This window comes from Rutidosis leptorrhynchoides, chromosome 11, assembly GCF_046630445.1.
Source record: "Rutidosis leptorrhynchoides isolate AG116_Rl617_1_P2 chromosome 11, CSIRO_AGI_Rlap_v1, whole genome shotgun sequence".
Taxonomy (NCBI): domain Eukaryota; kingdom Viridiplantae; phylum Streptophyta; class Magnoliopsida; order Asterales; family Asteraceae; genus Rutidosis; species Rutidosis leptorrhynchoides.
The window spans coordinates 29,123,318-29,140,458 of NC_092343.1; the positions used below are offsets into that span (position 1 = coordinate 29,123,318).

The 17,141-nt window shown below is 34.6% G+C and overlaps 1 protein-coding gene across 1 annotated transcript; it reads left to right on the forward strand.

Moving 5' to 3' along the window:
- The first annotated feature begins 2,102 nt into the window (after nt 1–2,102).
- LOC139877321 (protein SOSEKI 5-like) lies at nt 2,103–3,652 on the forward strand. Its single transcript, XM_071864732.1, has 3 exons — nt 2,103–2,418; nt 2,498–2,567; nt 2,725–3,652. The coding sequence occupies exons 1-3, from the start codon at nt 2,232–2,234 to the stop codon at nt 3,518–3,520; spliced, it is 1,053 nt and encodes a 350-aa protein (XP_071720833.1). The 5' UTR covers nt 2,103–2,231; the 3' UTR covers nt 3,521–3,652.
- Nucleotides 3,653–17,141: the final 13,489 nt, after the last annotated feature.

Consider the following 17,141-nt stretch of genomic DNA (forward strand, 5'->3'; position numbering starts at 1 on the left):
AGTATTAATAATAATAAAAGGTATTAGTCCCTCCTAATAATATTAATTAATAATTCTTAATAATAACAATATCTAATAATACAAGTGATATAAAAGATATAACAAGTTACATGTATTCCATTTTTTTTTTAGAATAATGATATTAATAATACTGATATAGATATTAATGTTAATAATAATAAAAGTAATCATAATATTATACAAATATATTTTCAACTTGTAGTTACATTTAATATATTTATGTTACAGTTTATTAATTATATCATATTTACTAATAACATATATTAAGTATTTAGTATTTAGTATTTACACATCTATTTATATTTCAATATTCATTTAACTATTTATGTATAGAAATTATATACATTACATATATTAACTTCCATTGTTCATATATAAATTCCCATTATTATCTTTATTAATTAAACGGATATTCCTAAATAATGTATTCAAGTTATAATATATACATATATATTTACATATTTATTTGGAATTAATTGTTAGTGAATCGTCAAGCATGGTCAAAGGGTAAATGATTACATGAATATAGATTTCAAAACTTTTCTAGACTCAACATTACAGATTTTGCTTATCGTGTCGGAAACATTTAAAGATTAAAGTTCAAATTTGATCGGAAATTTTCGGGTCATCACAATTGATGTGTTTTGGGCTCACCGGATCAATGTTGCAATAGGCCTGTTTAGGCGAACCACATTTTGGGCTTACAGGCCCATCAGACACATCGGCATCATGGGTCTGAGTACATTTTTTCACGTAGGGTTTTTGCCCACAGGACAATCAACTCTGTCTCGATCGATCGGCGATTAGCATTTAACCACCCTTATGTCATCGCCTCTCTCGAAACTGGGTTAACAAGGTAATTACCAGAGAGTTAAAGTTGTTAACCTCTAAAAAAAACTCATTATTACTGCACACACGTTTATTTTTGACTTAACTATGAAAATATAATTGGACATCTGGTGTCATTTGAGAAATGCGCGACATAATATGTCGTATTCCTTTCATCACACATTTGGTCTAAGAAGGTTTGTTTTTGCTGACTGAATTATCTATATGTAAGCGGTTTAAGATAATGTTATGCACAACTATCTGAGTTGTCTTTTGCAAAGCTTTTCGCAGAATTGGTTTTGCGCACATCTACTCATGTAGAGTAACTTTTTGCATGGCCATCTACGAAATTTTTGGCATAGCTGTCCGTACAGCCTTTTGCACAGCTTCACGCGGAATTGGTTTTTCGTATAGTTGTATGCATATCTATCCGCGTAGCTGTTTCGCACACCTGTTCTTAACGTATTGCAATGGAGAATTCGATATGATACTTAGCAAAAAACATCATACCGAACTGGGAGGACTTATTTGGGTACGGTTATTTATAGTTCCATTTGAGCTTGAACCATGAGCTATAAACCCTAATTTTCCCTTAACCCTAGGTCATTCCCTAAAAATATATAGATATCTCTCCCTACACAAAAGGTACCTTACAAACGCCTCGCCTCTGTATGGTAACTACGATCTCTCATGGTCATCTAGGATTTTTACCTACATCCGTCTACGATATTTTGCCCAAAGCCACGATTGACTCCGTCTCGATCAGTCGTCGATTAGCCTTTAACCACCCTTCCGTTGTCGCATCTCTTGAAACTGGTTAAACACAGTGAATGCTACATACTTAAAGCCGCTAACCCTTTAAATAATTCCATTATTACTACACTAAGTGCATTTTTTACTTTAGGCCTAAAAATGCTTAGAACATAATTCAAGGTTGAAAAGGGTACACTTCAATCGTGAACAAGTTTTTCTTGTTACGCCTCCAAAGTCTCCAGGTACATCATCTTTATCATATAAGTAGACATATAATGACAAAATGTTAAAACACACAGAGAAAACTTTTTGTATAATCCACTTTTTATCCAAGGGTAAAAGTAACTTTTTGAAAACAACCAATGTATATACCAATGCAATGATATTAAATCAATCAATACAACACTAAAAAGTCCACATAAAAAATTGCTGTAAAAATAAATTATATTCACATGTCAACCAATTAAATTCAAATCCCCTTAGCCACCTACATAAAACACCCACCATATGGCCTATGATTTTTAAGTAACAATACATAAACAAACAACATACTTGTTTGTTTCTACATTGTCTTGAGCATCACATTTTGAATAAATCATCCCTTCAATTCCCCCCAAATTCACAACCAAATGGAACTTCATCACATGTCTAAGAAATGGAACCATCAACGTAGTCCCGAACGCACCAAAGTTTGGATCGAACCGTTTAAACAACGTCGTGTTCACGTTGTTTATTACCTTTGTCGTAACGGCCAACTCGAACATCCTCATTTCGTTGAAGTTCCCCTCTCATCCCCCGACGGACTTTATCTTCGAGGTAAATTTCATTAAATAACTATAGTTAACTTAATCATTTAAAGTGTGATTGATTATTCGATAATATGTTTGAATTATAGATGTAATCGATCGTCTAAATTCACTTCGTGGTAACGGAATGGCTGCACTATACTCCTGGTCTTCAAAACGGTTAGCATTTGTGTTTGAATTTACAATTCAATTTTTTTTTTTTTTTTTTTGGGTAAGCGAGGAAACAGTATGAGCCTCTGGTAATAAGCCCCCGAGCGCGAGAACAATTCAAATTGTTTACGAAATTGTAATTGATTCAATTTCTATTGTGTAATAGGAGTTACAAAAACGGATTCGTATGGCATGATTTATCGGATAACGATTTCATATATCCGGCACACGGTCACGAGTACATTTTGAAAGGATCGGAGCTATTTAACGTGGCTGGAACAGGCGCCGGCTCCGGCGCCGGCGCATCGTTCAGCTCAAAATTCAACGAAGCTCATTCAAAAAAATCATCATCTGTAAAATCAATCGACGAGTTTGATTTACACGAGTACAAAAATTACTCCGGCGAATTATCGTCCGGAAGAATCACCGCAAACGCCGCAACTCAAACCGATGAAACTCGCAGGCGCCGGCGAGTGATGATTAACGAATTTGAAGACGAAGAGGAAAACATGAGTTCCGTACTGAGTAGAAATGAGATTTCACCACCGCCGTCCGATTCAAGTCCTGAAACCCTAGAGTCGTTGATGAAATCAGATGGACAGTTAATCGTACGGTCAGAAACAGATGATAATTCAACGCCTGGAAATAAATTAAAAGCATCTTCGGTTTTGATGCAGCTGATCACGTGCGGCTCGGTTTCGTTTCGTGATTGTGGACCGGGTTCTTTTGGTAAAGAAAACCCGGGCATTTCGAGTTGTAGGTCTAAGATGGTGCCACGTGGCGAGGAAGTAGGTGATGATATACGAACAGGAGAAAACGTTGTCGTTTTGGGAAGTAAAGATATGAGTAGTAAAAAGGTTGCAGTAGAGGATAAAAAATATTTCAGCGGGAGTATAATAGAGAGAGAAAAGGACGAATTTCCAGCTTTGAAGCGGTCTAACTCGTTTAATGCAAATGGGTAAAAGAATTATAGGTTTTTAGCTAATATATAAATAATTTTTATTTTTCTTTTTATTTTTGTTAATTTGGAACGTTATGTTATTATTGCAAGTTGTATTGAAAGTTAGCGTGATTGGTTTAGCTCAATAACTATCATAGTATCATAGGATGTTTCATTTTTCAAAGTTCAAACTTTATTAGCATCACATTTTAAAGTCATTAAAAAATCAAAAATAATTACAAGATATTCGGATTAGATATTGTACATCATAATAAGAGTATTTGTCATATATTTAGATGACATGAAAACTAAAAAATTTAGCCTTAAGAATAAAAAATTCATGAAGTATCCTAGGATTGAGATATCATACTCATGTTTTAGTTTTCTGTACCACGATATTACAAAATCTCACGAAATGAAGAGTTACAGTAATATATAGAGAGTCATTTACGTACATATCACTCCCCTAACCTAGAAAAAGTAAGTTTTCACTCGATAAAAGTAGAAAAAGTCATACCCTACGAATAGAAATATTGCTTTATGATACTCCGTAGTTTGAATTTTTTGTCTCACTTTTTTGTACAATTTGTACTTAAGATTCGAGGTTCATAAAATAGTGCTGTGACTGATTCTTTTGCATAGGAATCTAGTTTTTGCCTCGCAGTCAACAGAATTACAACAAATCTTTTGGTTCCTTCAAATATTATAAATTACTAGTAGCTTTTTTATAAATCACCCTTTAAGGATCTTGCTAGTAGCTTTTTTAGATTTGCTTGGATCAAATTGTTGGTATCCCGGTTACTCAAGCCTCCGATTGCAATGTAGTGACCCGAACTTTTTAATGTTTATATATATTAAATGAAATTGTTATTTACATGATTAAGTGTTTCCAACATGTTAAGCAATCAAACTTGTTAAGACTTGATTAACTGAAATAGGTTTCATATAGACAATTGACCACCCAAGTTGACCGGTGATTCACGAACGTTAAAACTTGTAAAAACTATATGATGACATATATATGGATATATATATAGTTAACATGATATTATGATAAGTAAACATATCATTAAGTATATTAACAATGAACTACATATGTAAAAGCAAGACTACTAACTTAATGATTTTGAAACGAGACATATATGTAACGATTATCGTTGTAACGACATTTAATGTATATATATCATATTAAGAGATATTCATACATCATATTATCATGATAATATAATAATTTAAAATCTCATTTGATATTATAAACATTGGGTTAACAACATTTAACAAGATCGTTAACCTAAAGGTTTCAAAACAACACTTACATTTAACGACTAACGATGACTTAACGACTCAGTTAAAATGTATATACATGTAGTGTTTTAATATGTATTCATACACTTTTGAAAGACTTCAAGACACTTATCAAAATAATTCTACTTAACAAAAATGCTTACAATTACATCCTCGTTCAGTTTCATCAACAATTCTACTCGTATGCACTCGTATTCGTACTCGTACAATACACAGCTTTTAGATGTATGTACTATTGGTATATACACTCCAATAATCAGCTCTTAGCAGCCCATGTGAGTCACCTAACACATGTGGGAACCATCATTTGGCAACTAGCATGAAATATCTCATAAAATTACAAAAATATGAGTAATCATTCATGACTTATTTACATGAAAACAAAATTACATATCCTTTATATCTAATCCATACACCAACGATCAAAAACACCTACAAACACTTTCATTCTTCAATTTTCTTCATCTAATTGATCTCTCTCAAGTTCTATCTTCAAGTTCTAAGTGTTTTTCATAAATTCTACATGTTCTAGTTTCATAAAATCAAGAATACTTCCAAGTTTGCTAGCTTACTTCCAATCTTGTAGAGTGATCATCCAACCTCAAGATATCTTTCTTATTTACAGTAAGATATCTTTCTAATACAAGGTAATACTCATATTCAAACTTTGATTCAATTTCTATAACTATAACAATCTTATTTCGAGTGAAAATCTTACTTGAACTTGTTTTTCGTGTCATGATTCTGCTTCAAGAACTTTCAAGCCATCCAAGGATCCTTTGAAGCTAGATCCATTTTTCTCATTTCCAGTAGCTTTATCCAGAAAACTTGAGGTAGTAATGATGTTCATAACATCATTCGATTCATACATATAAAGCTATCTTATTCGAAGGTTTAAACTTGTAATCACTAGAACATAGTTTAGTTAATTCTAAACTTGTTCGCAAACAAAAGTTAATCCTTCTAACTTGAATTTTAAAATCAACTAAACACATGTTCTATATCTATATGATATGCTAACTTAATGATTTAAAACCTGGAAACACGAAGAACACTGTAAAACCGGACATACGTCGTCGTAGTAACACCGCGGGCTGTTTTGGGTTAGTTAATTAAAAACTATGATAAACTTTGATTTAAAAGTTGTTCTTCTGGAAAAATGATTTTTCTTATGAACATGAAACTATATCCAAAAATCATGGTTAAACTCAAAGTGGAAGTATGTTTTCTAAAATGGTCATCTAGACGTCGTTCTTTCGACTGAAATGACTACCTTTACAAAAATGACTTGTAACTTATATTTTCGACTATAAATCTATACTTTTTCTGTTTAGATTCATAAAAAGAGTTCAATATGAAACCATAGCAATTTGATTCACTCAAAACGGATTTAAAATGAAGAAGTTATGGGTAAAACAAGATTGAATAATTTTTCTTGTTGTAGCAACGTGAAAATTGGTAACAAATCTATATTAATCATATCCAAGCTAACTTATATTGTATTATACATGTATTCTAATATATTATGTAATCTTGGGATACCATAGACACGTATGCAAATGTTTTGACATATCATATCGACCCATGTGTATATATTATTTGGAACAACCATAGACACTCTATATGCAGTAATGAGGGAGTTAGCTGAAATGTCCCGTTCTTATTGATTAATAACGTTCCATATTAATTGATTTCGTTGCGAGGTTTTGACCTCTATATGAGACGTTTTTCAAAGACTGCATTCATTTTAAAACAAACCATAACCTTTATTTCATCAATAAAGGTTTAAAAAGCTTTACGTAGATTATCAAATAATGATAATCTAAAATATCCCGTTTACACACGACCATTACATAATGGTTTACAATACAAATATGTTACAACAAAATAAGTTTCTTGAATGCAGTTTTTACACAATATCATACAAGCATGGACTCCAAATCTCGTCCTTATTTAAGTATGCGACAGCGGAAGCTCTTAATAATCACCTGAGAATAAACATGCTTAAAACGTCAACAAAAATGTTGGTGAGTTATAGGTTTAACCTATATATATCAAATCATAATAATAGACCACAAGATTTCATATTTCAATACACATCCCATACATAGAGATAAAAATCATTCATATGGTGAACACCTGGTAACCGACATTAACAAGATGCATATATAAGAATATCCCCATCATTCCGGGACACCCTTCGGATATGATATAAATTTCGAAGTACTAAAGCATCCAGTACTTTGGATGGGGTTTGTTAGGCCCAAAAGATCTATCTTTAGGATTCGCGTCAATTAGGGTGTCTGTTCCCTAATTCTTAGATTACCAGACTTAATAAAAAGGGGCATATTCGATTTCGATAATTCAACCATAGAATGTAGTTTCACGTACTTGTGTCTATTTTGTAAATCATTTATAAAACCTGCATGTATTCTCATCCCAAAAATATTAGATTTTAAAAGTGGGACTATAACTCACTTTCACAGATTTTTACTTCGTCGGGAAGTAAGACTTGGCCACTGGTTAATTCACTAACCTATAACAATATATACATATATATCAAAGTATGTTCAAAATATATTTACAACACTTTTAATATATTTTGATGTTTTAAGTTTATTAAGTCAGCTGTCCTCGTTAGTAACCTACAACTAGTTGTCCACAGTTAGATGTACAGAAATAAATCGATAAATATTATCTTGAATCAATCCACGACCCAGTGTATATGTATCTCAGTATTGATCACAACTCAAACTATATATATTTTGGAATCAACCTCAACCCTGTATAGCTAACTCCAACATTCACATATAGAGTGTCTATGGTTGTTCCGAAATATATATAGATGTGTCGACATGATAGGTCGAAACATTATATACGTGTCTATGGTATCTCAAGATTACATAATATACAATACAAGTTGATTAAGTTATGGTTGGAATAGATTTGTTACCAATTTTCACGTAGCTAAAATGCGAAAAATTATCCAATCTTGTTTTACCCATAACTTCTTCATTTTAAATCCGTTTTGAGTGAATCAAATTGCTATGGTTTCATATTGAACTCTATTTTATGAATATAAACAGAAAAATTATAGGTTTATAGTCGGAAAAATATGTTACAAGTCGTTTTTTTAAAGGTAGTCATTTCAGTCGAAAGAACGACGTCTAGATGACCATTTTAGAAAACACACTTCCACTTTGAGTTTAACCATAATTTTTGGATATAGTTTCATGTTCATAATAAAAATCATTTTCTCAGAATAACAACTTTTAAATCAAAGTTTATCATAGTTTTTAATTAACTAACCCAAAACAGCCCGCGGTGTTACTACGACGGCGTAAATCCAGTTTTACGGTATTTTTCGTGTCTCCAGGTTTTAAATCATTAAGTTAGCATATCATATAGATATAGAACATGTGTTTAGTTGATTTTAAAAGTCAATTTAGAAGGATTAACTTTTATTTGCGAACAAGTTTAGAATTAACTAAACTATGTTCTAGTGATTACAAGTTTAAACCTTCGAATAAGATAGCTTTATATGTATGAATCGAATGATGTTATGAACATCATTACTACCTTAAGTTCCTTGGATAAACCTACTGGAAAAGAGAAAAATGGATCTAGCTTCAACGGATCCTTGGATGGCTCGAAGTTCTTGAAGCAGAATCATGACACGAAAACAAGTTCAAGTAAGATCATCACTTGAAATAAGATTGTTATAGTTATAGAAATTGAACCAAAGTTTGAATATGATTATTACCTTGTATTAGAATGATAACCTACTGTAAGAAACAAATATTTCTTGAGGTTGGATGATCACCTTACAAGATTGTAAGTGAGCTAGCAAACTTGAAAGTATTCTTGATTTTATGTAACTAGAACTTGTAGAATATATGAAGAATACTTAGAACTTGAAGATAGAACTTGAGAGAGATCAATTAGATGAAGAAAATTGAAGAATGAAAGTGTTTGTAGGTGTTTTTGGTCGTTGGTGTATGGATTAGATATAAAGGATATGTAATTTTGTTTTCATGTAAATAAGTCATGAATGATTACTCATATTTTTGTAATTTTATGAGATATTTCATGCTAGTTGCCAAATGATGGTTTCCACATGTGTTAGGTGACTCACATGGGCTGCTAAGAGCTGATCATTGGAGTGTATATACCAATAGTACATACATCTAAAAGCTGTGTATTGTATGAGTACGAATACGGGTGCATACGAGTAGAATTGTTGATGAAACTGAACGAGGATGTAATTGTAAGCATTTTTGTTAAGTAGAAGTATTTTGATAAGTGTATTGAAGTCTTTCAAAAGTGTATAAATACATATTAAAACACTACATGTATATACATTTTAACTGAGTCGTTAAGTCATCGTTAGTCATTACATGTAAGTGTTGTTTTGAAACCTTTAGGTTAACGATCTTGTTAAATGTTGTTAACCCAATATTTATAATATCAAATGAGATTTTAAATTATTATATTATCATGATATTATCATGTATGAATATCTCTTAATATGATATATATATATATATACATTAAATGTCTTTACAACGATAATCGTTACATATATGTCTCGTTTAAAAATCATTAAGTTAGTAGTCTAGTTTTTACATATGTAGTTCATTGTTAATATACTTAATGATATGTTTACTTATCATAGTATCATGTTAACTATATATATATCCATATATATGTCATCATATAGTTTTTACAAGTTTTAACGTTCGTGAATCACCGGTCAACTTGGGTGGTCAATTGTCTATATGAAACATATTTCAATTAATCAAGTCTTAACAAGTTTGATTGCTTAACATGTTGGAAACATTTAATCATGTAAATATCAATCTCAATTAATATATATAAACATGGAAAAGTTCGGGTCACTACAGTACCTACCCGTTAAATAAATTTCGTCCCGAAATTTTAAGCTGTTGAAGGTGTTGACGAATCTTCTGGAAATAGACGCGGGTATTTCTTCTTCATCTGATCTTCATGCTCCCAGGTGAACTCGGGTCCTCTACGAGCATTCCATCGAACCTTAACAATTGGTATCTTGTTTTGCTTAAGTCTTTTAACCTCACGGTCCATTATTTCGACGGGTTCTTCGATGAATTGAAGTTTTTCGTTGATTTGGATTTCATCTAACGGAATAGTGAGATCTTCTTTAGCAAAACATTTCTTCAAATTCGAGACGCGGAAAGTGTTATGTACAGCCGCGAGTTGTTGAGGTAACTCAAGTCGGTAAGCTACTGGTCCGACACGATCAATAATCTTGAATGGTCCAATATACCTTGGATTTAATTTCCCTCGTTTACCAAATCGAACAACGCCTTTCCAAGGTGCAACTTTAAGCATGACCATCTCTCCAATTTCAAATTCTATATCTTTTCTTTTAATGTCAGCGTAGCTCTTTTGTCGACTTTGGGCGGTTTTCAACCGTTGTTGAATTTATATGATCTTCTCGGTAGTTTCTTGTATAATCTCCGGACCCGTAATCTGTCTATCCCCCACTTCACTCCAACAAATCGGAGACCTGCACTTTCTACCATAAAGTGCTTCAAACGGCGCCATCTCAATGCTTGAATGGTAGCTGTTGTTGTAGAAAAATTCTGCTAACGGTAGATGTCGATCCCAACTGTTTCCGAAATCAATAACACATGCTCGTAGCATTTCCTCAAGCGTTTGTATCGTCCTTTCGCTCTGCCCATCAGTTTGTGGATGATAGGCAGTACTCATGTCTAGACGAGTTCCTAATGCTTGCTGTAATGTCTGCCAGAATCTTGAAATAAATCTGCCATCCCTATCAGAGATAATAGAGATTGGTATTCCATGTCTGGAGACGACTTCCTTCAAATACAGTCGTGCTAACTTCTCCATCTTGACATCTTCTCTTATTGGCAGGAAGTGTGCTGATTTGGTGAGACGATCAACTATTACCCAAATAGTATCAAAACCACTTGCAGTCCTTGGCAATTTAGTGATGAAATCCATGGTAATGTTTTCCCATTTCCATTCCGGGATTTCGGGTTGTTGAAGTAGACCTGATGGTTTCTGATGCTCAGCTTTGACCTTAGAACACGTCAAACATTCTCCTACGTATTTAGCAACATCGGCTTTCATAACCGGCCACCAAAAATGTTTCTGGAGATCCTTGTACATCTTCCCCGTTCCAGGATGTATTGAGTATCTGGTTTTATGAGCTTCTCTAAGTACCATTTCTCTTATATCTCCAAATTTTGGTACCCAAATCCTTTCAGCCCTATACCGGGTTCCGTCTTCCTGAATATTAAGATGCTTCTCCGATCCTTTGGGTATTTCATCCTTTAAATTTCCCTCTTTTAAAACTCTTTGTTGCGCCTCCTTTATTTGAGTAGTAAGGTTATTATAAATCATTATATTCATAGATTTTACTCGAATGGGTTCTCTGTCCTTCCTGCTCAAGGCATCGGCTACCACATTTGCCTTCCCCGGGTGGTAACGAATCTCAAAGTCGTAATCATTCAACAATTCAATCCACCTACGCTGCCTCATATTCAGTTGTTTCTGATTAAATATGTGTTGAAGACTTTTGTGGTCGGTATATATAATACTTTTGACCCCATATAAGTAGTGCCTCCAAGTCTTTAATGCAAAAACAACCGCTCCTAATTCCAAATCATGCGTCGTATAATTTTGTTCGTGAATCTTCAATTGTCTAGACGCATAAGCAATCACCTTCGTTCGTTGCATTAATACACAACCGAGACCTTGCTTTGATGCATCACAATAAATCACAAAATCATCATTCCCTTCAGGCAATGACAATATAGGTGCCGTAGTTAGCTTTTTCTTCAATAACTGAAACGCTTTCTCTTGTTCATCATTCCATTCAAATTTCTTCCCTTTATGCGTTAATGCAGTCAAGGGTTTTGCTATTCTGGAAAAATCTTGGATGAACCTTCTGTAGTAACCAGCTAGTCCTAAAAACTGGCGTATGTGTTTCGGAGTTTTCGGGGTTTCCCACTTTTCAACAGTTTCTATCTTTGCCGGATCTACCTTAATACCTTCTTTGTTCACTATGTGACCGAGGAATTGAACTTCTTCCAACCAAAATGCCCACTTTGAAAACTTAGCGTACAATTCTTCCTTCCTCAATACTTCTAACACCTTTCTCAAATGTTCACCGTGTTCTTGGTCATTCTTTGAGTAAATAAGTATGTCATCAATGAAAACAATGACAAACTTGTCAAGGTATGGTCCACACACTCGGTTCATAAGGTCCATGAACACAGCTGGTGCATTAGTTAAACCAAACGGCATGACCATAAACTCATAATGACCGTAACGTGTTCTGAAAGCAGTCTTTGGAATATCATCTTCTTTCACCCGCATTTGATGATACCCGGAACGTAAGTCAATCTTTGAATAAACAGACGAGTCTTGTAGTTGATCAAATAAGTCGTCGATTCTCGGTAGTGGGTAGCGGTTCTTGATGGTAAGTTTGTTCAACTCTCGGTAGTCGATACACAACCTGAATGTACCATCTTTCTTCTTGACAAATAAAACAGGAGCTCCCCACGGTGATGTGCTTGGTCGAATGAAACCACGCTCTAAAAGTTCTTGTAATTGGCTTTGCAATTCTTTCATCTCGCTGGGTGCGAGTCTGTAAGGAGCACGAGCTATTGGTGCAGCTCCTGGTACAAGATCTATTTGAAATTCAACAGATCGATGTGGGGGTAATCCCGGTAATTCTTTCGGAAATACATCGGGAAATTCTTTTGCAATGGGAACATCATTGATGCTTTTTTCTTCAGTTTGTACTTTCTCGACGTGTGCTAGAATAGCATAGCAACCTTTTCTTATTAGTTTTTGTGCCTTCAAATTACTAATAAGATGTAGCTTCGTGTTGCCCTTTTCTCCGTACACCATTAAGGGTTTTCCTTTTTCTCGTATAATGCGAATTGCATTTTTGTAACAGACGATCTCTGCTTTCACTTCTTTCAACCAGTCCATACCGATTATCACATCAAAACTCCCTAACTCTACTGGTATCAAATCAATCTTAAATGTTTCGCTAACCAGTTTAATTTCTCGATTCCGACATATATTATCTGCTGAAATTAATTTACCATTTGCTAATTCGAGTAAAAATTTACTATCCAAAGGCGTCAATGGACAACTTAATTTAGCACAAAAATCTCTACTCATATAGCTTCTATCCGCACCCGAATCAAATAAAACGTAAGCAGATTTATTGTCAATAAGAAACGTACCCGTAACAAGCTCCGGGTCTTCCTGTGCCTCTGCCGCATTAATATTGAAAACTCTTCCGCGGCCTTGTCCATTCGTGTTCTCCTGGTTCGGGCAATTTCTAATAATGTGGCCCGGTTTTCCACATTTATAACAAACTACATTGGCATAACTTGCTCCGACACTACTTGCTCCACCATTACTCGTTCTGACACCATTTGTTCCTTTCGTTCTATTAACCCCTGGTCCGTAGACCTCACACTTCGCCGCGCTATGACCATTTCTTTTACACTTGTTGCAAAATTTGGTGCAGAACCCCGAGTGATACTTTTCACACCTTTGGCATAGCTGCTTCTGATTGTTGTTGTTGTTGCGGTTATTATTGTTGTTGGGATGATTGTTGTAGTTGCTATTGTTGTTGTTGTTGTTGGGCCGTTTGTTGTAGTTGCGATTGATGTTGCGATTGTTGGGATAATTGTTGCGATTATTGTTGTAATTGCTGTTGTTGTTGTTGTATTGGTGATTCTTATCACCGTTTTCCTCCCACTTTTTTTTGACTTGCTTCACATTGGCCTCTTCAGCAGTCTGTTCTTTAATTCTTTCTTCAATCTGGTTCACTAGTTTGTGAGCCATTCTACATGCCTGTTGTATGGAGGCGGGCTCGTGTGAACTTATATCTTCTTGGATTCTTTCCGGTAATCCTTTCACAAACGTGCCGATCTTCTCTTCCTCATCTTCGAATGCTCCCGGACACAATAGGCACAATTCTGTGAATCGTCTTTCGTACGTGGTAATATCAAATCCTTGGGTTCGTAACCCTCTAAGTTCTGTCTTGAGCTTATTGACCTCGGTTCTGGGACGGTATTTCTCGTTCATCAAGTGCTTGAATGCTGACCACGGTAGTGCGTACGCATCGTCTTGTCCCACTTGCTCTAGATAGGTATTCCACCATGTTAACGCAGAACCTGTGAAGGTATGCGTAGCGTACTTCACTTTGTCCTCTTCAGTACACTTACTTATGGAAAACACCGATTCGACCTTCTCGGTCCACCGTTTCAATCCGATCGGTCCACCGTTTCAATCCGATCGGTCCTTCGGTTCCATCAAATTCCAAAGGTTTACAGGCAGTGAATTCTTTGTAGGTGCATCCTACACGATTTCCTGTACTGCTAGATCCAAGGTTATTGTTGGTATGTAGCGCAGCCTGTACTGCGGCTATGTTTGAAGCTAGAAAAGTACGGAATTCCTCTTCATTCATATTCACAGTGTGTCGAGTAGTCGGTGCCATTTCCTTCAAAATAGTCAAATGGAACAAGTTAATCATACAGAATATTAAGAGTAGTTAATAGTATTTCGTAGCATAATATGAACTCATTTATAAAAGCTTTTTCTTCATATTAGCGTTTTATAAGTTTAAATTCGGGTAGTACCTACCCGTTAAGTTCATACTTAGTAGCTAATATACAATTCAACTACTACAATTCTATATGAAAAACTGATTATAATAATATTTCGCGTTCAAACTTTTATACAATATTTTACAAACTTACAATACCGCTTATTTTACATAAAGCATGAAATATAGCACACAATAACTTTGATACAAGATAGTTGTGAAGATAATTCTAGCTAGTACACAAGTCGTTCAGCAAAGGCAATAAAGACACGTAATTCATACGTCCAGAAACAAGTCATGCATTCTGGTTTTACTAGGATTACTTCCCATCCTTGGTCTTGTGGAACATAACCGTTATGGCCGTTGATAAGACAGCGTGTTGTAACGTCGTCAAAAGGACGAGGGTTACGTAATGTCCAACAGTCCCGTAACAATCTAAAAACCTCATTTCTTACCCCAATTACTGACTCCGTCACTTGTGGAAACGTTTTACTTAATAGTTGTAGCCCGATGTTCTTGTTCTCACTTTGGTGAGAAGCGAACATTACTAATCCGTAAGCATAACATGCTTCTTTATGTTGCATGTTAGCCGCTTTTTCTAAATCACGAAGTCCAATATTCGGATATATTGAGTCAAAATAATTTCTTAACCCGTTGCGTAAAATAGCATTTGGGTTCCCCGCAATATATGCGTCAAAGTAAACACATCGTAACTTATGGGTTTCCCAATGTGATATCCCCCATCTTTCAAACGAAAGTCTCTTATAAACCAAGACATTCTTGGAACGTTCTTCGAATGTCTTACAAACTGATCTCGCCTTAAATAGTTGTGCCGAGGAATTCTGACCAACTCTAGACAAGATTTCATCAATCATGTCTCCAGGTAGGTCTCTTAAAATATTGGGTTGTCTATCCATTTTGTGTTTTTAAACTGTAAAATAGACAAGAGTTAGATTCATAAAAAAAATACTTATTAATACAAGCAATTTTTACATATATCATAAAGCATAAGCACACTATATTACATATATTACACCACACGAATACAACTATCTTATTCCGACTCGCTCGTTTCTTCTTCTTCGGTTTTGGTTTGTTTTGCCAAGTTTCTAGGGATATATGATGTTCCCCTAATACTAACTGTCGTTTTCCACAACGGTTTAGAAAAACCTGGTGGTTTAGAGGTTCCCGGGTCATTGTTACAACTTAAGGACTTCGGGGGTTGACGATACATATAAAGTTCATCGGGGTTGGAATTAGATTTCTCTATTTTTATGCCCTTTCCCTTATTATTTTCTTTTGCCTTTTTAAATTCAGTTGGGGTAATTTCTATAACATCATCGGAATTCTCGTCGGAATCCGATTCATCGGAGAATTTGTAATCCTCCCAATATTTTGCTTCCTTGGCGGAAACACCATTGACCATAATTAACCTTGGTCGGTTGGTTGAGGATTTTCTTTTACTTAACCGTTTTATTATTTCCCCCACCGGTTCTACTTCTTCATCCGGTTCCGATTCTTCTTCCGATTCCGATTCTTCTTCCGGTTCCGACTCTTCTTCCGGTTCCGATTCTTCTTCCGGTTCCGACTCTTCTTCCGGTTCCTCTTCGGGAACTTGTGAATCAGTCCACGAATCATTCCAATTTACATTTGACTCTTCATTATTATTAGGTAAGTCAATGAGACTTGTTCTAGAGGTAGACATCTATCACATAATATCAAACGCGTTAAGAGATTAATATACCACATAATATTCACATGTTAAAAATATATAGTTTCCAACAAAATTTGTTAAGCAATCATTTTTCAAGTAAACACGGTCGAAGTCCAGACTCACTAATGCATCCTAACAAACTCGATAAGACACACTAATGCAAAATTCTGGTTCTCTAAGACCAACGCTCGGATACCAACTGAAATGTCCCGTTCTTATTGATTAATAACGTTCCATATTAATTGATTTCGTTGCGAGGTTTTGACCTCTATATGAGACGTTTTTCAAAGACTGCATTCATTTTAAAACAAACCATAACCTTTATTTCATCAATAAAGGTTTAAAAAGGTTTACGTAGATTATCAAATAATGATAATCTAAAATATCCCGTTTACACACGACCATTACATAATGGTTTACAATACAAATATGTTACAACAAAATAAGTTTCTTGAATGCAGTTTTTACACAATATCATACAAGCATGGACTCCAAATCTCGTCCTTATTTAAGTATGCGACAGCGGAAGCTCTTAATAATCACCTGAGAATAAACATGCTTAAAACGTCAACAAAAATGTTGGTGAGTTATAGGTTTAACCTAAATATATCAAATCATAATAATAGACCACAAGATTTCATATTTCAATACACATCCCATACATAGAGATAAAAATCATTCATATGGTGAACACCTGGTAACCGACATTAACAAGATGCATATATAAGAATATCCCCATCATTCCGGGACACCCTTCGGATATGATATAAATTTCGAAGTACTAAAGCATCCAGTACTTTGGATGGGGTTTGTTAGGCCCAATAGATCTATCTTTAGGATTCGCGTCAATTAGGGTGTCTGTTCCCTAATTCTTAGATTACCAGACTTAATAAAAAGGGGCATATTCGATTTCGATAATTCAACCATAGAATGTAGTTTCACGTACTTGTGTCTATTTTGTAAATCATTTATAAAACCTGCATG

Excerpts from the sequence above, each read along its gene's own strand:
- LOC139877321 (XM_071864732.1), top strand. The coding sequence starts at position 2,232 with ATGGAACTTCATCACATGTCTAAGAAATGGAACCATCAACGTAGTCCC. Across the intron at positions 2,419-2,497 it reads CGACGGACTTTATCTTCGAG|ATGTAATCGATCGTCTAAAT; the intron begins GTAAATTTCATT and ends TTTGAATTATAG. Across the intron at positions 2,568-2,724 it reads TACTCCTGGTCTTCAAAACG|GAGTTACAAAAACGGATTCG; the intron begins GTTAGCATTTGT and ends ATTGTGTAATAG.